This window comes from Coregonus clupeaformis, chromosome 13 (genome assembly GCF_020615455.1).
Source record: "Coregonus clupeaformis isolate EN_2021a chromosome 13, ASM2061545v1, whole genome shotgun sequence".
In the NCBI taxonomy this organism is placed as follows: Eukaryota; Metazoa; Chordata; class Actinopteri; order Salmoniformes; family Salmonidae; genus Coregonus; species Coregonus clupeaformis.
In genome coordinates, this window is record NC_059204.1 from 15,707,609 (window position 1) to 15,731,796 (window position 24,188).

Consider the following 24,188-nt stretch of genomic DNA (forward strand, 5'->3'; position numbering starts at 1 on the left):
CTCCATTGTTTTGTATGAAATTGTGCGAACTACAAACATATCACAGTATGTTTCGGGTTGTTCTGAAGCCTGTAGCCTTGCTGGCTCGGTAGTAGTGGCTATCTGAGGGTCTAATTAGCCCCTACACCCTCGATAATTTTCACTCCCTCAGCTTTGGGACACTTGTGCAAATGTCGGAGGCGCACATTAACATGCAATTTTCAGGGACCACTTTTGGATTGTGAGTGTTACAGAATTTCTAGGAAAAAAGTATACAAAAGTATCAGATAATCTCTTTAAACATTCGGCAGCCCCCTAGGTGTCTCACTTTCGCAGTGTTTGCATGGAGTGACTCGGTGCGTTGACGTCACCGTTGTCTTGATTTGCTAACCCGAAAGAAGAGAGGAGTTAGTGCGTGTGAGAGCGGGTACTGTGAACCGCGTTACTATGCTGTAGCCCAATAACAACACATTCGGAATCAAAACGTGCAACTTAGGTGAGTACTGATATGGGTGCGTGTTACAGTGACAGACCCGCTTTTCTGCATGCTTACAGTTGTTGTTTGCCTGTGTACTCTCGCATTGTGAATGCTTTAATAGTATGTTTGTTATCCTCACTTCAACCCACATCAAGTTACAGTAGTCTATAGCGAGTTGCGGCGCTACAATGTGGCAAGCAAAGTTGAAATATCAATTTCTGTGTGCGCTGAAGTGTTTTGAATTGCAAGTGTTTGGGTGTCAAATAAAGCCAAAAGTTTGAGCCGATGTAAGGTGTTTAAGTTAACATAAACACTTAACATTGGGCATGTAAATATGTTTGGTTGACGTAACCGTCTGTTAACGTATTCTGGAGATCGCAGCAAGAGAACGTACGGTCTGGGTTTAAGCTACATTGCGAACCAGACAGTGTGACGTTCTTCCATGTGGTTTATTCTGAAAATAGTGTTTTCCTGTTGAAATGAGAATACAGTATATGCTGATACCTCATGCCGTTGTTATTTTCCTGGAAGTTAAAAAGCGAATAATGACGCACTTGAGGTGCTCGTGCAGACGTGATCACAAATCATCAAGAACACAGAGGCAATAGTCTGAGCTGTGTCCATCTATCTTCGCTGATGTAGGCTACAATGTACACTAGGGACCCGCATAGTTGACTGGTGCTAATTCCTCGATTCTTAATCACATTGCCTCCGCTTGATGCAAATATGATTTAGTAGAATTGTTTTTATAGATGGAATGGCGAATTGAATTGCTATCGATATGGGTTATATCGCTCTTCCAAGCTCGAGCATGAAGACATGTCCAATTAAAATGCTATCAAGCTGCAATGATATCACTTCAGACGATTGCACCTGTGTGTTAATCAGAATAGCAAGCTAGTGAATGTAATCATTGTTGCAACCACCCGCTGAGATCATGTATTTGGGTCTCATTCGCCCGTATGTACTTTAGTAGACTCTTCTGTGATAAGTGAGCACTGTTTGTTCTTGAGCAAAATGTCTGGACACAATTTACACGAGCAAAGGTTTTTATTGTCTCGGCTTTAAACATCAGGACTCATTTGAATATAGACTACGTTAAAGACATGCGCGCCTTGGACAGACAGCTGACTGGCTACAGTTGGTCGTTAGAGGATTCTTGATCTGATTGCATTATGTTGGCGTTGATATGCGCTCAATAGAGTATATTGACTGAAAATAATAATTCACCCTTCGAATGGTGTCTTCTGCACGTGTCACGCGACTGCGTTAAATTATTTGGTGACATTAACGCACTGTCTCAAACCTGGGGTGTAATCATTAGTCCAAACAGTTGCAAAACGGAACGTTTTCCAACTAAAACGAGTTGGACAAATTCAGGTTGGTCTCTCTCCGTTTTGTTCTGTTTGCTTCCGTTTAAGAAACGTTTTCCAACAGAGTCGGCTTAATGAATACGTTTTGTTGGCTTTACATTACCTATCCTCATTAAGTAACTTTCGATTGTTTCATATGGTTTACACAGGCAGCGCAATTCTTTTTCCACTAATTGGTCTTTTGACCAATCACATCAGGGGTGTATTCATTACGTCTTGCAACGGAAACCGTTTACCATTTAAGAAACACATGGAAACAAACAGAACAAAGGGAACGAAACAGGGGGGACCTACCTGAATTTGTCAAATTTACTGGGTCATAAATTAGAGCTAAATTGGTATCTGTGTCATAAAGAAAATGTTTTTTTGTTTTTTTTTACCCCGCCACGTTGTCATTTGTTGGAGGACGTCCACCACTTATATACAGTCGCATCAATACCAGATTTATACAGCCTTGATTAACTCCTCTACAATATATCTGATGACTACCAACTGTTGACTTTTTTTTGAGGGCCACTCTGATGAGCCTAGGTATTGTTAACCTAGTATAACTGTTTAGGAAATGTGGATGCAAAATTAAGGCATAAATTAATATTTTTTCATCTGCTCTTTAATCTATCGATCTTTTTTCTGGGAACATTTAAATATATGTAGCCTACCTTTTTATGATTCCTGATTTATAATGGAATATATGTCAAATTATAACATTATTTGCCAAAAATAATTATTATATATATATATATATATATATATATATATATATATATATAATATTAATTGTAAAAGGCTACTTACATAACACTTACATTTTAATAATGATAACAATAACAGTGAGGAATATATTATGATCATTTAGTATTATTAAGTAATAGGTTATTATTATTGTGGTCTAATCTTTTGTGAGTGTGGGCAATGATATGTACAGTGCCTTAAGAAAGTAGTCCTACCCTTTGACTTTTTCCATATTTTGTTGTTACAGCCAGAATTTTAAATGGATTAAATTGAGATGTTTTATCACTGACAAACACACATCATGTCAAAGTGGAATTATGTTTTTCAAATTATTACAAATTAATAAAAAATGAAAAGCTGAAATGTCTTGTGTCGATAAGTATTCAACCCCTTTGTCATGGCAAGCCTAAATAAGATCAGGAGTGAAAATGTGCTCAACAAGTCGCATAATAAGTTGCATGGACTCACTCTGTGTTCAATAATAGTGTTTAACATGATTTTTGAATGACTACCTCATCTCTGTGCCCCACACATACAATTATCTGTAAGGTCCCTCAGTCGAGCAGAGAATTTCAAACACAGATTCAACCACAAAGACCAGGGAGGTTTTCCAATGCCTCACAAAGAAGGGCACCTATTGGCAGATGGGTGAAAATAAAAAAAGCAGACATTGAATATCCCTTTGAGCATGGTGAAGTTATTAATTACACTTTGGATGCTGTGTCAATACACCCAGTCACTACAAAGGTACAGGCGTCCTGCCTAACGCAGTTGCCGGAGAGGAAGGAAACCGCTCAGGGATTTCACCATGAGGCCAATGGTGACTTTAAAACAGTTAGAGTTCAATGGCTGTGATAGGAGAAAACTGAGGATGGATCAACAACATTGTAGTTACTCCACAATACTAACTTAATTGACAGTGAAAAGAAGGAACCCTGTACAGAATAAAAATATTCCAAAACATGCATCCTGTTTGCAACAAGGCACTAATGTAAAACATTTGAATACAAAATGTTATGTTTGGAGCTAATCCAATACAACACATTACTGAGTACCACTCTCCATATTTTCAAGCATTGTGGTGGCTGCATCATGTTATTGTAATCATTAAGGACTGCAGAGTTTTTCAGGATAAAAAAGAAACGGAATGGTGCTATGCACAGGCAAAATCCTAGAAGAAAATCTGGTTCAGTCTACTTTCCACCAGACACTGGGAGATCAATTCTTCTTTCAGCAGGACAATAACCTAAAACACAAGGCCAACTATACACGAGTGGATTACCAAGAAGACAGTAGGCAGGTTTCCGTTTATTTGACAAAAGCAATGTTGCAAAAAAAAAAAAAATCTACATATGTAATGGAAACGGCAGATAGGAGACATCTAAAGATCAACAAAATGTTTATCCGTTCAATGGTTGGATTTTCATTTTGTCAAATTTTCTTTATTGCAGCAAATGATGAAGGAAACAAGGTTTTTACAATAAATGATGATTGCGGAATCATTTTGAAGGTATGCGGTGCACGTGATTTCACCGCATAACTATAAAGCTCCACATTTCATTCTAAATGCCTACGTCTTGCGAAATAAATTTTTTCAACTATAAAATATTTTCTTTGCAAGACAAGGATTGTCCTGACTTTCAAAAATGGCTGAATTGCTTCGCCTTGCTTTTCCGGTTGGCTAGCAAGTTTCCCCATCCAATTATTTCAGATCTACAGGAGTGCAAGTTTTGCCATGGCACAGACCGTGGCGATATGTTGGCACATGATAATTATTAGAATATGGCAAAAATGTGTCAATTATTGCATTCTATATATGCTGGCTTTAGCGGGCTACCTGAGAGATGAAATTGATAGGTGGGAGGGCATACAGGCTGTCGCCAATTTATTAATGCGCAATTTGCCTGAATGGGTAATGGAAACGCTTCAGCACTACATTTTGATTTGACACTAGGTTTTTTCAAGTTTTTACATTTTTAAGGTGTGACGTCATTACATCCAGCTGTTTTCATCGACACGATAGTTAATTGTAAACACACCCTTGCAGGCAATTGTGGAATCTATTTTCTATGCAAACGTTCTAAATGTCAACGAACAATCACTGGAAAAGGTAATGGAAACGTACGTAGCTAGTGAATGATCCTGAGTGGCCGAGTTAGTTCTGACTTAAATCTGCTTGAAAATCTATGGCAAGACCGGAAAATGGTTGTCTAGCAATTTGACAGAGCTTGAAGAATTGAAAAATAATAATAGGCAAATCTTGCACAATCCAGGTGTGCAAAGCTCTTAGACTTATCCAGAAATACTCACAGCTGTAATCACTGCCAAAAGTGATAATAACATGTATTGACTCAGGGGGTTGAATACTTATCTAATCAAGATATATTAGTGTTTTATTTTCCATATATATATATATATATATTTTTTTTTTTTACAAATGTTAGAATTTGTCTTCCACTTTGACATTAGAGTATTTTTGTGTAGATTGTTGACAAAAAAAAGGCTAATCCATTTTAATCCCACTTTGTAACTCCAAAAAATGTGGAAAAAGTCAAGTGATGTGAATACTTTCTGAAGGCATTGTTACAGGGCCAACGTGTATTCAAGTCATTGATCAAATAGCTTAGCCTACTTCCCGCCTGTAGCATGCATCTGATCTCAATCTTCTGAGCCAAGTAAAAGCAGTAATGGAAACTATTCTGTCCTTGTACAAGCCTGCACTTTTGGCGAATGTACATGTAATATAATCTTGTTGGTGTTGCATGGTGTTTGTGCTTTTGTGACATCCTCTGTTTCAACTATTCCTGTCATCCGCTCGCAGCTCCCTCCCTCCTCGGCTCACTGCTCCTCTCTGTGATGAGAATACTGAATAAGATGCCATTTCATTTCAGAATGGGTGTTGATGGTCTTTGTGAACCAAGCACCAACGCATTCTAACAAAGACTAGGGTGTTGCAAGGTTTTCAAGGGTCCTTATTTGTTGCTGTTAATGTGCTTCCACCTGTCAAATAATTATAAATTGCAGGGGAAAATATATATATTTTTTAATATATTTGTAAGTTACTTTAATGAGGAACATCCGTGTATTCAGAGTAGGTTATTGGGTCTGCTTGGCTTTTGACTTCTGTTATTTATCTATTGATAATTTGCTCTATGTTCACTCAGTTTTTGCATGACATTTTTACAATCCCAGCAGGGTTGTGTCCATAGTTGTATTTATTATGTAAAGAACAGCTCAATGTCATGGTCATAGACATTTTTTCTTCTTTTTATGAAGTGTCCTGTGTTATTGTATAGCCTATTTGGATGAGAGATGAGAACAATTGAATTTAAAATGCCCAGAAAATAAGGATAAATTGCTGATCTTTATCTAATTGAAATACATGATGATAACAAAGCCAAATAACAATTATGGTTTGAAATGGCTTTTATAATAAACTGCAGTAATTAATACAACAGCAATTTATTATTTTAACTAAACACTGCAGAACTATGTTTGGATTTTTTTATATAAAGCGTAGGTTTATATATTGATCTGTGTAATCTACAACAGTTATTTAAAGTTTATTGGACTTATTATGGTATCTAGTTAAGAATTCAACAATTATTTTCATATATTTTTAAAGTACTGTATATTCCAAAAATATTCTGTGCTTTATCTTTTTCTCTATCCATTCTCTCCAGATTGACTTTATCTTGTTTACAAAGATACTGGTAAGTGAACAAACTGCTGAGGAGTGAAAGCAAGCCTCATGAGTTGGCCTGGCGGATCTCAGCGAAGTTATGGATTTGACTAAAATTGGTATGATCCAGCTCCAGAACCCCAACCACCCCACGGCCCTGCTGCAGAAGGCCAACCAGATGCGTCTGGCAGGAACCCTCTGCGACGTGATCATCATGGTGGACAGCCAGGAGTTCCATGCTCACCGGACTGTGCTGGCCTGCACCAGCAAGATGTTTGAGATCCTGTTTCACCGCAACAGCCAGCATTACACCCTGGACTTTCTTTCACCAAAGACCTTCCAGCAGATCCTGGAGTATGCCTACACTGCCACACTCCAGGCCAAAGTGGAAGACCTGGACGACCTACTGTACGCAGCAGAGATCCTAGAAATCGAGTACCTGGAGGAGCAATGCCTCAAGATCCTGGAGACCATCCAGTCCTCGGACGACAACGACACAGAGGTCAACATGAACGATGGGGGCACAGAGGAAGACGATGAGCGCAAGGGCAGGCAAGGAGGGAAGAACGCCAAGAAGCATTCCATGGAGGGGAGTTACCATTCAGCCGCCCAACAAGCCTCGGCCCTGGCCAGCATGGTGGACCAGAGCCCCTCCGTCTCCACATCCTTCGGGCTCTCCACCATGAGCCCAACCAAAGCTGCCGTGGACAGCCTGATGAGCATAGGCCAGTCCCTCCTGCAGCAGGGCTTTGGGGGTGAGCACCTGACTCATGGCAACTCCCACCACCAATTGATGACCGAGATCAAGACGGAGATGATGCAAGTGGACGAAGGCGGAGGCCACGAGAGCCCCAGAACCATGGAGTCCAGCGCCTCCAGCAATTGCGAAAGGAGCGGCGAGTTGGACAAGAACCGTGACGGCCCCGGGACCCCAACCAGGAGCAGCGTGATCACGAGCGCCCGCGAGCTGCACTACGTCCGGGAGGATGGCATGGGCGACCCCCAAGCAGATGGCGGCCAAATGGGTCTGGAAGCCATGGCGGGTATGACAGGCATGACCGAGAAACACCTGGCCTCCTTGTACTCTCTGCCTCCCAATCATAAAAATGAGGCCATGCTATCCATGCCGGCCTCCATGGCCTCTTCTCTCCATATGTCCCCTGCCCTGGCCATGTCCATGGACTTCAGTGCCTATGGGGGACTTCTGCCCCAGAGCTTCATCCAGAGGGAGTTCTTCAACAAGTTGGGGGAGCTGGCTGCCGGTATGAAGCCAGATGGCAGGAACCAGCATGAACGCTGCAACGTGTGTGGCGCAGAGCTACCAGACAACGAAGCTGTGGAGCAACACAGGTAAGCTCAACTTTGTTTTACTTCATGTCACTGGGTTGGTTCCATTAATATTTGAAAACTTATTGATCTTTGCCAAAATCTTTCTTTCTTTAAATCGATGTTAAAATGCTATTATAAGTCAAATCTGCATAAAATAACTTAATGTAAGTGTACTGATATACGAATATATAATCTAGGCCTACATTTTTCAACCTTTCATAATTCTGGAATCTAGCTATCAAAAGTTGTGGTGAGGTCTTTTTTACCTCAAATATGTTGGTGTTTTTGAACAAAAATATAAATGCAACAGTGTTGGTCTCATGTTTCATGAGCTGAATTTTTTTTCCCCTGAAATGTTCCATATGCACAACAAGCATATTGCTCTCACATTTTGTGCACAAATTTGTTTACTTCCCTGTTAGTGAGCATTTCTCCTTTGCCAAGATAATCCATCCACCTGACAGGTGTGGCATATCTAGAAGCTGCCCAGTCATGTGAAATCAATAGATTAGGGCCTAATGACTTTCTTTCAATTGACTGATTTCCTTTATGAACTGTAACTCAGTTAAATCTTTGAAATTGTTGCATTTTGCGTTTATATTTTTGTTCAGTATACTTCAGAATGCATTCACACCCCTTGACTTATTCCACAGTTTGTTGTGTTAAAACCTGAATTGAAAATGTATTAAATAAAAACATTTCTCACCCATTTACATACAATAATGACAAAGTGAAAACATGTTTTTAGACATTTCTTCCAATGTATTGAAAATTAAATACAGAAATCTTTCACACCACTGAGTCAATACACGTTAAAATCACCTTTGGCTGCGATTACAGCTGAGAGTCTTTCTGGGTAAGTCTCTAAGACTTACCCAGAATTGTACACCTGGATTCTACAATATTTGCACATGATTCTTTTAAAAGTTGGCTGTTGATCATTGCTAGACAGCCATTTTCAAGTCTCGCCATAGATTTTCAAGCTAATTTAAGTCAAACCTGTAACTAAGCCACTCAGGAACATTCAATGTCATCTTGGTAAGCAACTCCAGTATATATTTGGCCTTGTATTTTAGGTTATTGTCCTGCTGAAAGGTGAATTTGCCTCCCAGTGCCTGTTGGAAAGCAGGCTGAACCAGGTTTTTTGTTTCTTTTTATCCTAAAAAACGCCCTAGTCCTTGCCGATGACAAGCATACCCATAACATGATGCAGCAACCACCTTGCTTGAAAATATGAGTGGTACTCTGTGATGTTGTGTTGGATTTGTCCAAAACATAACGGTTTGTATTCAGGACATAAAGTTAATTTTTTTGCACTTTTACTTTAGTACTTTGTTGCAAACAAGATGCATGTTTTGGAATATTTATATTTTGGACATGCTTCTTTCTTCTCACTTTGTAGTTACTCCACAATACTAACCTAAATGACAATGTTGTTGATCCATCATCCTCAGTTTTCTCCTATCACAGCCATTAAACTCTGTAACTGTTTTAAAGTCACAATTGGCCTCTTGGAGAAATCCCTGTGGTTTCCTTCCTCTCCCGCAACTGAGTTAGGAAGGGCGCCTGTATCTTTGTAATGACTGGGTGTATTGATACAGCATCCAAAGTGTAATTAATAACTTCAGCATGCTCAAAGGCAAATTCAATGTCTGCTTTTTTTTTACCCATCTGCCAATAGTTGTCCTTCTTTGTGAGGCATTGGAAAACCTCCCTGGTCTTTGTGGTTGAATCTGTGTTTGAAATGCACTGCTCGACTGCGGGACCTTACAATTATCTGTATGTGTGGGGTACAGAGATGATGTAGTCATTCAAAAATCATGTTAAACACTATTATTATTATTATTATTGCACACAGAGTGAGTCCATTCAACTTATTATGTGACATGTTAAGCACATTTTTAGTCCTGAACTTATTTAGGCTTGCCATAACAAAGGGGTTGAATACTTATTGACCAAGCCATTCCAGCTTTTCATTTGTAATTCATTTGTAAAAATATCTGAAAACATAATTCCACTTTGACATTAGAGGTATTGTGTGTAGGCCTGTAACACAACATAATGTGGAAAAAGTCAAGGGGTGTGAATATTTTCTGAAGGCACTGTAGCTAGCTAACAAGCTAGATTACTATTTGGCTAGTATCCTTGATTTTAATTAGAATGTTTTAAGATTTTACCTCTAAGATATTTTTTAAAATTCTGATGCAACAAATTTAAGCCTGATTAAATACATTTATTTTAATTAATACATGTCAAGTAAATGTGGCTTCTTGTGGTCTATCACCTGCTTTGATACATTGCTGAGAAGAGTTTAACCAATTTTAATATGCCTTTTACTGGAAATTTATCAATTCATTGTTTATTTTTGGGTAATTATATATATATATATATATATATATATATTTCTTTATGGGAATAAGTAATGTATTTTCCATTATACTGCTGGCATTTGCATTGGATGTTATGCTTGTCAATTTTCCACCCAGAATTGGGTAGGAGTTACTTTCTTGTGTACTAAAGTCAATAATGTAGGCATTTTAAGGCAGTTGTATTGCAATGCCACCAGGCTACTGCTCACTTGTTTCTGCTACTACATGACACTTGAATATCTGCATTCATATGATTTTAAGTTTCATGTAGGCTATCATATCAATACAACATTTACAAACTCAACAGCTAAGGTGTTGTCGATCGCTCTCTGAAACAAAAGCAGTAGTCTATTGTTGGCGACCGAGTCAGAGGTTCTCTCCCCTGATGACTTCCAGGCCTGTCCGGGTGACTACCGAGCCGTCCTGCCGCGGCGCTGGCTGAGCCTATTAGTTGCACCTGGCGAAGGGGGTCGGCTAATGGTAAGCAGCCCCCCCCGAACCCCGCGGTGTGGCCAGTGATGGAGTGTCCCAGACCGGGGACCCCAGCCACCTGGGGGACAAGGAGGGCATTATTAGCTTTATGAGTGGAGCAGACTGTCCAGGCCAGGAAATGAGGGCTGTGCACAGGACCCAGGCCCTGCCCTCTGCAGCCTAACCTTTGGGCCGCTCGGCTGGCCTCTGCTTCTCGTCAGCATAGCTGGAGGCCGGGGTAGTCGTAGTGTGGATGGAAGGCTGCAAAAGAGGGGGTACAGCGAGTAAATCCACGGCAGGCGTACACTGCTGTTTAACTCCTGTTGTAGACTGCGCAGCATGCTGTTGTCTGCACATGAGAAATATTTGCGCAACTTCCAAAACTGTCAAGGAACTGTACTAGTTTGTCTAAAGTTGGGAAATAGGCCATAAGAAACACTCTGACAATCTGTTTCTGCTAATGGCCTGACACTCACACAGCCCAACACCCCATGAAGCTTGTAGGAGTTGGAATTTGGGATTGACTCAGTGTGTCAGCATTGATTGAGAGCTCACATTTCCAGTTGTTTAAGATTATAGCGAGACAAGGAGTGGGAGGGGAGGGGGCGCCCCGGATGAGTTTACAGGTCCTAGGTCATGTGTGGAGGTCCAAGCTTTTATGCAACTGAAAAGAGTTGGATTACATTTTAAAGATTCCAAAATCAAGATGACTCATGCTTGTTGTGCTGAAAAGTTGTACTCGGTAACCCGATCTTGTACAACTTCCTGTGTTTTCAGTGGTTGAATTGGGAGCTGTGGGGTCCCTAGTTCGGCGGCGACTGTTTACCCCATTTCTTCACAGCATGTGATTTCTGTGTAACGCTCACATGACATTCCAGTGGAGTGACTTTTAATTTTTAAACATACAGCCTAAAGCTCTCACATCATTTGATGTGGCCATCCTTTAACAACTAAAACATCAATGGTTGGCCTAGAAAGGCATGCCCTTACAAATCGATGGTTGTATTTAGACTAGGCTTATTTAGGCCCAGTGCTACTCTGTGAAAATAAATAAGATCAGCAGGTGATCTCTGCTAGACAGGAGTCAGTACACTGCAGAACTGTGGACCCATCCAACTTCTTATTTATTATTACATTGTGCATAAAACTCTGGAATATAATGTATCTAACTGAACGACACCATTTCCAGAAAACCATCTTGGTTGAACTGGATAATGTCTAACTTAAACAACACTTCCAGTTCACCCAAGGCACTTTTATGGAAATGTGTCTAACTTAACTTAAACGACACCATTCACAGCCTCCACCCAACCTGGCATATTACAAATTACATTTTTATTTGAAGCTAAACAGTGTTTGTTTACGATTTGATTTTAAAAAATACAAACAATAGAGTATAACAAGCTCATGTTTTGGGTTGTGATGGGGTAAGACAGTTGAATTTAGCACCTGAGGCTTATAATACTGATGAATCAATGGCTATACAGTGCATTCCACATTTTGTTACGTTACAGCCTTATTCTAAAATGGATAAAATAAAATAAATGTCCTCATCAATCTACACACATTAACCCATAATGACAAAGCGAAAACAGGTTTTTAGACATTTTTACAAATAAAAAACAGAAATACCTTATTTACATAAGTATTGAGACTGTTTGCTATGAGACTGTAATTGAGCTCCGGTGCACCCTGTTTCCATTGATCATCTTTGAGATGTTTCTACAACTTGATTGGAGTCCACCTGTGTTAAATTCAATTGATTGGATATGATTTGGAAAGGCACACACCTGTCTATAAAGGTCCCACAGTTGACAGTGCATGTCAGAGCAAAAACCAAGCCATGAGGTTGAAGGAATTGTCCGTAGAGCTCCGAGACAGGATTGTGTTGAGGCACAGATCTGGGGAAGGGTACCAAAAAATGTCTGCAGCATTGAAGGTTCCCAAGAACGCACCAAGACTCTTCCTAGAGCTGGCTGCCCGGGCAAACTGAGCAATCGGGGGAGAAGGGCCTTGGTCAGGGAGGTGACCAAGAACGTGATGGTCACTCTGACAGAGCTCCAGAGTTCCTCTGTGGAGATGGGAGAACCTTCCAGAAGGACAACCATCTCTGCAGCACTCCACCAATCAGGCCTTTATGGTAGAGTGGCCAAACGGAAGCCACTCCTCAGTAAAAGGCACATGACAGCCCGCTTGGAGTTTGCCAAAAGGCACCTAAAGGACCCTCAGACCATGAGAAACAAGATTCTGGTCTGATGAAACCAAGATTGAACTCTTTGGCCTGAATGCCAAGCGTCACATCTGGAGGAAACCTGGCACCATCCCTACAGTGAAGCATGGTGGTGGCAGCATCATGCTGTGGGGATGTTTCTCAGCGGCAGGGACAGGGAGATTAGTCAGGATTCGAGGGGAAAGATGAATGGAGCAAAGTACAGAGAGATCCTTGATGAAAACCTGCTCCAGAGCGCTCAGGATCTCAGACTGGGGCGATGGTTCCCCTTCCAACAGGACAATGACCCTAAGCACACAGCCAAGCCAACGCAGTAGTGGCTTCGGGACAAGTCTCTGAATGTCCTTGAGTGGCCCAGACAGAGCCCGGACTTGAACTCAATTGGAAAATCTCTGGAGAGACCTGAAAATTGCTGTGCAGCGACGCTCCCCATCCAACCTGACAGAGCTTGAGAGGATCTGCAGAGAAGAATGGGGGAACCTCCCCAAATACAGGTGTGCCAAGCTTGTAGCGTCATACCCAAGAAGACTTGAGGCTGTAATCGCTGCCAAAGGTGCTTCAACAAAGTACTGAGTAAAGGGTCTGAATACTTATGTAAATGTCATATTTTCAGTTTATATTTTTATAAATTTGCCAAAACTTCTAAACTTCTTTTTGCATTGTCATTATGGGATGAAAAATGTAGGATAAGGCTGGAACGTAACAAAATGTGGAAAAGGGGAAGAGGTCTGAATACTTTCTGAATGCGCTGTATATCATAAAAGTCCACAAATGGATGTAGCAATCGCATATTCCCACTTTAACAGTTAGGGAGGGAGTTGACAGTTACATTGTCTGTTGAACAGGGCCCTGTTTGCCAGAACGACCTAAACCCAGTCAGTGCCTCAGTTGAAGAGAGTCCAGATTGGTTGAAATTAGTTTTAGGCTGCATGACTCCTTTTTCTGCATGCTAAGTGTTCAGCTGACCCTATTGTCAATACCTATTTTTTGACATACTTTGTTGGATCCCAACTCCCCAATGGTGGACCAACTAAGTTAATGAACATGAGAGCTGATACATTACTTATTTTGAGTTTGGTGCTCAGTGGTGTAACAACATTGTTCATCTCAGATAAAGCTCTTACACATTCAGCACTGCTGACAGCAAGAATATCAACTGAGCATTTCTGGATGTTCTTTAAAGTCTCTAGCGCTGTTTCACACTAGAGAAACGGATCCTAAATGCATCACACAATTCTATGGTTTCCTCTTCCCCATAGAGAAGTGGTGCTGGCCATGCCTAAAAGGTTTGAGGATCTATCAGGTCTATCATTTATTCTATGTTTTTATTTATTTTATTTTATTGTATTATAATATTTTTTAGGGGGTAGATCAGCTTTAATATTGCAGATAGATTGTAACTTCCATCAATGTAATTGTCTGCATCACTTCCAATCCCCCATATATACACTGCTCAAAAAAATTAAGGGAACACTAAAATAACACATCCTAGATCTGAATGAATGAAATAATCTTATTAAATACTTTTTTCTTTACATAGTTGAATGTGCTGACAACAAAATCACACAAAAATTATCAATGGAAATCAAATGTATCAACCCATGGAGGTCTGGATTTGGAGTCACCCTCAAAATTAAAGTGGAAAACCACACTACAGGCTGATCCAACTTTGATGTAATGTCCTTAAAACAAGTCAAAATTAGGCTCAGTAGTGTGTGTGGCCTCCACGTGCCTGTATGACCTCCCTACAACGCCTGGGCATGCTTCTGATGAGGTGGCGGATGGTCTCCTGAGGGATCTCCTCCCAGACCTGGACTAAAGCATCCGCCAACTCCTGGACAGTCTGTGGTGCAACGTGGCGTTGGTGGATGGAGCGAGACATGATGTCCCAGATGTGCTCAATTGGATTCAGGTCTGGGGAACGGGCGGGCCAGTCCATAGTATCAATGCCTTCCTCTTGCAGGAACTGCTGACACACTCCAGCCACATGAGGTCTAGCATTGTCTTGCATTAGGAGGAACCCAGAGCCAACCGCACTAGCATATGATCTCACCAGGGGTCTGAGGATCTCATCTCAGTACCTAATGGCAGTCAGGCTACCTCTGGCGAGCACATGGAGGGCTGTGCGGCCCCCCAAAGAAATGCCACCCCACACCATGACTGACCCACCGCCAAACCGGTCATGCTGGAGGATGTTGCAGGCAGCAGAACGTTCTCCACAGCGTCTCCAGACTCTGTCACGTCTGTCACATGTGCTCAGTGTGAACCTGCTTTCATCTGTGAAGAGCACAGGGCACCAGTGGCGAATTTGCCAATCTTGGTGTTCTCTGGCAAATGCCAAACGTCCTGCACGGTGTTGGGCTGTAAGCACAACCCCCACCTGTGGACGTCGGGCCCTCATACCACCCTCATGGAGTCTGTTTCTGACTGTTTGAGCAGACACATGCACATTTGTGGCCTGCTAGAGGTCATTTTGCAGGGCTCTGGCAGTGCTCCTCCTGCTCCTCCTTGCACAAAGGCGGAGGTAGCGGTCCTGCTGCTGGGTTGTTGCCCTCCTACGGCCTCCTCCACGTCTCCTGATGTACTGGCCTGTCTCCTGGTAGCGCCTCCATGCTCTGGACACTACGCTGACAGACACAGCAAACCTTCTTGCCACAGCTCGCATTGATGTGCCATCCTGGATGAGCTGCACTACCTGAGCCACTTGTGTGGGTTGTAGACTCCGTCTCATGCTACCACTAAAGTGAAAGCACCGCCAGCATTCAAAAGTGACCAAAACATCAGCCAGGAAGCATAGGAACTGAGAAGTGGTCTGTGGTCACCACCTGCAAAACCAGTCCTTTATTGGGGGTGTCTTGCTAATTGCCTATAATTTCCACCTGTTGTCTATTCCATTTGCACAACAGCATGTGACATTTATTGTCAATCAGTGTTGCTTCCTAAGTGGACAGTTTGATTTCACAGAAGTGTGATTGACTTGGAGTTACATTGTGTTGTTTAAGTGTTCCCTTTATTTTTTTGAGCAGATATATATATATATATATATATATATATATATATATATATATATATATATATATATATATATATATATATATATATATATATATATATATACACAGTGAAGGAAAAAAAGTATTTGATCCCCTGCTGATTTTGTACGTTTGCCCACTGACAAAGAAATGATCAGTCTATAATTTTAATGGTAGGTTTATTTGAACAGTGAGAGACAGAATAACAACAACAAAATCCAGAAAAACGCATGTCAAAAATTGTATAAATTGATTTGCATTTTAATGAGGGAAATAAGTATTTGACCCCTCTGCAAAACATGACTTAGTACTTAGTGGCAAAACCCTTGTTGGCAATCACAGAGGTCAGACGTTTCTTGTAGTTGGTCACCAGGTTTGCACACATCTCAGGAGGGATTTTGTTCCACTCCTCTTTGCAGATCTTCTCCAAGTCATTAAGGTTTCGAGGCTGACGTTTGGCAACTCGAACCTTCAGCTCCCTCCACAGATTTTCTATGGGATTAAGGTCTGGAGACTGGCTAGGCCACTCCAGGACCTTAATGTGCTTTTTCTTGAGCCACTCCTTTGTTGCCTTGGCCGTGTGTTTTGGGTCATTGTCATGCTGGAATACCCATCCACGATCCATTTTCAATGCCCTGGCTGAGGGCAGGAGGTTCTCACCCAAGATTTGATGGTACATGGCCCCGTCCATCGTCCCTTTGATGCGGTGAAGTTGTCCTGTCCCCTTAGCAGAAAAACACCCCAAAGCATAATGTTTCCACCTCCATGTTTGACGGTGGGGATGCTGTTCTTGGGGTCATAGGCAGCATTCCTCCTCCTCCAAACACGGCGAGTTGAGTTGATGCCAAAGAGCTCGATGTTGGTCTCATCTGACCACAACACTTTCACCCAGTTCTCCTCTGAATCATTCAGATGTTCATTGGCAAACTTCAGACGGCCCTGTATATGTGCTTTCTTGAGCAGGGGGACCTTGCGGGCGCTGCAGGATTTCAATCCTTCACGGCGTAGTGTGTTACCAATTGTTTTCTTGGTGACTATGGTCCCAGCTGCCTTGAGATCATTGACAAGATCCTCCCGTGTAGTTCTGGGCTGATTCCTCTCCGTTCTCATGATCATTGCAACTCCACGAGGTGAGATCTTGCATGGAGCCCCAGGCCGAGGGAGATTGACAGTTCTTTTGTGTTTCTTCCATTTGCGAATAATCGCACCAACTGTTGTCACCTTCTCACCAAGCTGCTTGGCGATGGTCTTGTAGCCCATTCCAGCCTTGTGTAGGTCTACAATCTTGTCCCTGACATCCTTGGAGAGCTCTTTGGTCTTGGCCATGGTGGAGAGTTTGGAATCTGATTGATTGATTGATTGCTTCTGTGGACAGGTGTCTTTTATACAGGTAACAAACTGAGATTAGGAGCACTCCCTTTTAAGAGTGTGCTCCTAATCTCAGCTCGTTACCTGTATAAAAGACACCTGGGAGCTAGAAATCTTTCTGATTGAGAGGGGGTCAAATACTTATTTCCCTCATTAAAATGCAAATCAATTTATAGCATTTTTGACATGTGTTTTTCTGGATGTTTTTGTTGTTATTCTGTCTCTCACTGTTCAAATAAACCTACCATAAAAATTATAGACTGATCATTTCTTTGTCAGTGGGAAAACGCACAAATTCAGCAGGGGATCAAATACTTTTTTCCCTCACTGTGTGTGTGTGTATATATATATATATATATATAATTTTTTTATTCCGCAAATATACAGTGCTATGAAAAAGTATTTGCCCCCTTTCTAATTTTCTCTAATTTTGCATATTTGTGATACTGAATGTTATCAGATCTTCAACCAAAACCTAATATTAGATAAAGGGAACATACGTGGACAAATAACACAACAATTACATATTTATTTAATTTATTTCATAAACAAAGTTATGCAACACCCAATTCCCCTGTGTGAAAAAGTAATTGCCCCCTTACACTCAATAACTGGTTGTGCCACCTTTAGCTACAATGACTCCAACCAAATGCTTCCTGTAGTTGTTGATCAGTCTCTCACGTCGCTGTGGAGGAATTTTGGCCCACTCTTCAATGCAGAACTGCTTTAACTCAGTGACGTGCATACATTCATACATATACATATCCTTTAAAACAAATATATTTCCCTTTATTACTTTCCAACCCCACCACCCCTTCCCTAAATGGAGTAAACTAGTGAACAACAATGCTTAGGCCTGTACTTCCAGTTTATACATACTATTTACATTTTATGGACACAGTCAATTTTATAATAATTATATTTTGTTTGTTTTCTCCTGAACTTCCTCTACCCTCAACCTCCGATCATTTTCATGATGTCCATCCGGTTTGCTTCTATATGCCATATCTTTCTAACTGTGCTCTTTCACAAAAGCTCTCAACCTATAACCTATATACTTATTATGGACACAGTATGCTTACATAATTAGTTATCTTGTTGTTATTAGTTGTTGTTAATTGTTATTAGTCCCATCCTTCAACTCTATTCAACACCACCCATCTATCTCTTAACACCATCCATATTGGATTTCTATTTGCCATATATTTTTCAACTGTACTGTGATGTTTTACAAAACTTCTGAACCTTTCTATTCTCATTGTTTCTACAGATTGTAAATTGAAAATAAAAATTTTTGCTAAAAGTATTATTATATTATTGATCGATTGACTATGACTTTTCAGATCACCCAGTAATGCTATCTGCAGGGTTAGCTCCAGGTAAATAGGCGTACAGAGGCCCATTATCAGCAACCATCAGTCCTGTGTTCCAATGGCAAGTTGTGTTTGCTAATCCAAATTTATCATTTTAAAAGGCTAGTTGATCATTAGAAAACCCTTTTGCAATTTATGTTAGCACAGCTGAAAATAAGCAATACAACTGGGCTTCTTGAAACTAGTTGAGTATCTGGAGCATCAGCAATTGTGGGTTCAATTACAGGCTCAAAATGGCCAGAAACAAAGAACTTTCTTCTGAAACTCGTCAGTCTTCTTGTTCTGAGAAATGAAGGCTATTCCATGCGAGAAATTGCCAAGAAACTGAAGATCTCGTACAAAGCTGTGTACTACTCCCTTCACAGAACAGCGTAAACTGTCTCTAACCAGAATAGAAAGAGGATTGGGAGGCCCCGGTGCACAACTGAGCAAGAGGACAAATACATTAGTGTCTAGTTTGAGAAACCGACGCCTCACAGGTCCTCAACTGGCAGCTTCATTAAATAGTACCCGCAAAACACCAGTCTCAACGTCAACAGTGAAGAGGCGACTCCGGGATGCTGACCTTCTAGGCAGAGTTGCAAAGAAAACGCTATATCTCAGACTGCCCAATAAAAATAATAGTGAAGACATCCAAAACTATGAAATAACACATATGGAATCATTTAGTAACCAAACAAGTGTTAAACAAATCAAATTCTTCAAATTGCTGCCCTTTGCCTTGATGACAGCTTTGCACACTCTTGGCATTCTCTCAACCAGCTTCACCTGGAATGCTTTTCCAACAGTCTTGAAGGAGTTCCCAAACTAGGTGTGTCCATACTTTTGACTGGTAGTGTATATTTAAACTCAGCAAAAAAAGAAACGTCCCTGTCTTTCAAAGATTAATTTGTAAAATTCCAAATAACTTTACAGATCTTCATTGTAAAGGGTTTAAACACTGTTTCCCATGCTTGTTCAATGAACCATAAACAATTAATGAACATGCACCTGTGGAACGGTCATTAAAACACTAACAGCTTACAGACGGTAGGCAATTTCTTAGTTTCCTCCCAAGATAGCGTAGCAGTGCGGTCGTGTTCTCTTTGTGTGTCCATGTAAATAGCCGTTTTTTTGTATTATAATTTGTATTTTATTTTACGTATACATTTCCCTATCACACTTTTCATCCTTCTACTAAATATACTTTCCTGCAACCCGCCTCACTCAATGTGGAACGGATTCTATTATTTACTCACCTTTATCTAGAATCTCCAGTTGAAACTAGCCAGCCAGCTAACTAGCTAACTAGCTACTTGCTATTAGCCACCGTTAGTGGTTTTCACCCAGAACATCTGATTTTCTGCCGGAATAACTGAATCACTGGACCTTAACACCAGATCTAGCTAGCCGCAACCGAATGGATGTCGAATGGATGTTGCTGTAGGCTATTCACCACTGCCCCCGTAGCACCAGTTAGCCGTTAGCCTTGAGCCTTGAGCTAGCCCCGGCTATCTACCTCTCTGTCTACCGGATGGGAGTAGCCAGCTAACCAGCTAACTAGCTACTTGCTATTAGCCACCGTTAGCAGCTTTTACTCCATTGTCCGTGGCCTGCACTACCTACCAGCCAGCTCTAGCCTGGACTATTATCGGCCAGTCTGCACTGTCTGCACAGTGAGTTATCGACCCAGAACCTATCGGATTTTCTGCCGAAATCACTGAATCACTGGACCTTTAACACTGGATAAATGTAACCAGCTACAACCAAATTAATGTTGTTGTTGGCTAAACAGCCTTGAGCTAGCCTTGAGTCAAGCACATCTCCCGGCTATCTACCTCTCTGTCAACCGGACAGGACCTCCTAGAGTCACCACGGAGCCCTGCCGTTCCATCAGGTCTGCCGACGTAATCGTCTATGGTTTCAACAGGCTTCCCGTTGTCACGACCACGAAGATCCATCTGCTAGCCCCGGCCCGCTAGCACACGCAAACTACAACCGTGCTTCCTGCTCGCTGTGCTGAAGCACCAATTTGAACTGCTCTCAGACTCACATATTGCTGTCCACTGGACCTTATGATCACTCAGCTGCACAGCTGATGCCTGCTGGACTGTTCCTTTACACAGTACCCTGTCCTGTTTATTCTGTTTAGCCTCAGCCCAAACTTTATCGCCATTACCAGTTGTTGTCTTAGCTCTCTCTAATAATACCTGTGATTGCTTTATGCCTCTCTCCCATTACATTTTAGTCATTTAGCAGACGCTCTTATCCAGAGCGACTTACAGGAGCAATTAGGGTAAAGTGCCTTGCTCAAGGGCACTTCGGCAGATTTTTCACCTTGTCGGCTTGGGGATTAGAACCAGCGACCTTTCGGGTACTGGCACAACGCTCTTAACCACTAAGCTACATGCCGCCCCATGTCAATATGCCTTGCCTATTGCTGTTCCAGTTAGTTCTTATTATACAATTTCACTGTAGAACCCCAAGTCCCTCTCAAACTGCCTGAAATAGTTCCTTTGTTCCACCCCCCATACACGCCGAGTCCGGCTCAATCAGTGCCTCCAGTGATGCTATCTCTTTCATTGTTACCCAACGCTTAGGTTTACCTCCACTGTACTCATATCCTTCCATATCCTTGTCTGTACATAATGCCCTGAATCTTTTCTACAACGCCCGGAAATCTGCCCCCTTTATTCTCTGTACCCAACACACTAGAAGACCAGTTCTTAAAGCCTTTAGCAATATCCTTATTCTAGTCCTCCTCTGTTCCTCTGGTGATGTAGAGGCTAACCTAGGCCCTGCAGTCCCCAGTATCACTCCTACTCCCCAGGAGCTATCATTTGTTGACTTCTGTAACCGTAAAAGCCTTGGTTTTCTGCACGTTAACGTCAGAAGCCTCCTTCCTAAGTTTGAGTTATTCACTGCGTTAGCACACTTCGCCAACCCTGATGTTTTAGCAGTGTCTGAATCCTGGCTTAGGAAGGCCACCAAAAATTCTGAAATTTCTATCCCCAACTACAACATTTTCCGTCTAGATAGAACTGCCAAAGGGGGTGGGGTTGCAATCTACTGTAGAGATAGAGCTCTGCAGGCTATCATACTATCCAGGTCTAAAAATCCACCTTTCCAGAAATAAGTCTCTCACTGTTGCCGCTTGCTACAGACCCCCCTCAGCCCCCAGCTGTGCCCTGGACACCATATGTGAATTGATTGCCCCCCATTTATCCTCAGAGTTCGTACTGCTTGGTGACCTAAATTGGGATATACTTAACACCCCGGCCGTCCTACAATCCAAACTAGATGCCCTCAATCTCACACAAATTATCAACGAACCTACCAGGTACAACCCTAAATCCGTAAACATGGGTACCCTCATAGATATCATCCTGACTAACTTACCCTCTAAATACACCTCCGCTATCTTCAACCAGGATCTCAGCGATCACTGCCTTATTGCCTGCGTCCGTAACGGGTCCGTGGTCAAACGACCACCCCTCATCACTGTCAAACGCTCCCTAAAACAATTTAGCGAGCAGGCCTTCCTAATTGACCTGGCCCAGGTATCCTGGATGGATATAGATCTCATTCCGTCAGTAGAGGATGCCTGGTTGTTCTTTAAAAGTAATTTCCTCTCAATCTTAAATAAACATGCCCCATTCAAAAAATACAGAACTAAGAATAGATATAGCCCCTGGTTCTCCTCAGACTTGACTGCCCTTGACCAGCACAAAAACATCCTGTGGCGTACTGCATTATCATCAAATAGCCCCCGCCGATATGCAACTTTTCAGGGAAGTTAGGAACCAATATACACAAGCAGTTAGGAAAGCAAAGGCTAACTTTTTCAAACAGAAATGTGCATCCTGTAGCACTAATAATGTTGGGACACTGTAAAGTCCATGGAGAATAAGAGCACTTCCTTCCAGCTGCCCACTGCACTGAGGCTAGGAAACACAATCACCACCGATAAATCTACGATAATCGAGAATTTCAACAAGCATTTTGCTACGGCTGGCCATGCTTTCCACCTGGATACCACTACTCCGGCCACCAGCTCTGCACCCTCCGCTGCAACTTGCCCATGCCCCCCCCCCGCTTCTCCTTCACACAAATTCAGACAGCTGATGTTCTGAAAGAGCTGCAAAATCTGGACCCCTACAAATCATCTGGGCTAGACAATCTGGACCCTTTCTTTCTAAAACTAGCCGCCGAAATTGTCGCAACCCCTATTACTAGCCTGTTCAACCTCTCTTTCGTAACGTCTGAGATCCCCAGAGATTGGAAAGCTGTCGCGGTCATCCCCCTCTTCAAAGGGGGTGACACTCTAGATCCAAACTGTTACAGACCTATATCCATCCTGCCCTGCCTTTCGAAAGTTTTTGAAAGCCAACTTAACAAACAGATCACCGACCATTTCGAATCCCACCGTACCTTCTCCGCTATGCAATCCGGTTTCCGAGCTGGTCATGGGTGCACCTCAGCCACTACTTCTCAGATAGAGTTCAATGTGTCAAATCGGAGGGCCTGTTGTCTGGACCTCTGGCAGTCTCTATGGGGGTGCCACAGGGTTCAATTTTTGGGCCGACTCTTTTCTCTGTGTATAACAATGATGTCGCTCTTGCTGCTGGTGACTCTCAGATCCACCTCTACGCAGACGACACCATTTTGTATACATCTGGCCCTTCATTGGACACTGTGTTAACAAACCTCCTAACAAGCTTCAATGCCATAAAACACTCCTTCAGTAGCCTCCAACTGCTCTTAAACACAAGTAAAACTAAATGCATGCTCTTCAATCGAACGCTGCTAGCACCCGCCCACCCGACTAGAATCAATACTCTCGACGGGTCTGACCTAGAGTATGTGGACAACTACAAATACCTAGGTGTCTGGTTAGACTGTAAAGTCTCCTTCCAGACTCACATTAAGAATCTCCAATCCAAAGTTAAATCTAGAATTGGCTTCCTATTTCGCAACAAAGCCTCCTTCACTCATGCTGCCAAACATGCCCTCGTAAAACTGACTATCCTACCGATCCTTGACTTCGGCGATGTCATTTACAAAATAGCCTCCAACACTCTACTCAGCAAATTGGATGTAGTCTATCACAGTGCCATCCGTTTTGTCACCAAAGCCCCATATACTACCCACCACTGTGACCTGTACGCACTTGTTGGCTGGTCCTCACTACATATTCGTCGCAAACCCACTGGCTCCAGGCCATCTATAAATCACTTCTAGGCAAATCCCCGCCTTATCTTAGCTCATTGGTCACCATAGCAACACCCACCCGTAGTATGCGCTCCAGCAGGTATATCTCACTGGTCATCCCCAAAGCCAACACCTCCTTTGGCCGCCATTCCTTCCAGTTCTCTGCTGCCAATGACTGGAACGAATTGCAAAAATCTCTGAAGCTGGAGACTCTTACCTCCCTCACTAACTTTAAGCATCAGTTGTCAGAGCACCTTACCGATCACTGCACCTGTACACAGTCCATCTGAAATTAGCCCACCCAACTACCTCATCCCCATATTGTTATTTATTTTGCTCATTTGCACCCCAGTATCTCTATTTGCACATCATCTCTTGCACATCTATCATTCCAGTGTTAATACTAATTGTACTTACAGTGGGGGAAAAAAGTATTTAGTCAGCCACCAATTGTGCAAGTTCTCCCACTTAAAAAGATGAGAGAGGCCTGTACTTTTCATCATAGGTACACGTCAACTATGACAGACAAAATGAGAAAAGAATTCCAGAAAATCACATTGTAGGATTTTTTATGAATTTATT

At 42.0% G+C, this 24,188-nt stretch overlaps 1 protein-coding gene across 1 annotated transcript in view; it reads left to right on the forward strand.

Annotated features, from left to right (window-relative positions):
• Nucleotides 1–390: 390 nt before the first annotated feature.
• LOC121579333 (zinc finger and BTB domain-containing protein 16-A) overlaps nucleotides 391–24,188 on the forward strand; it is a 192,755-nt gene continuing 168,957 nt past the window's right edge. The window contains exons 1-2 of the mRNA XM_041893846.2: nucleotides 391–475; nucleotides 6,246–7,594. Coding sequence (XP_041749780.1) covers nucleotides 6,345–7,594 — 1,250 coding nt within the window. The 5' untranslated portion in view covers nucleotides 391–475; nucleotides 6,246–6,344. The remainder of the gene's footprint in view (nucleotides 476–6,245; nucleotides 7,595–24,188) is intronic.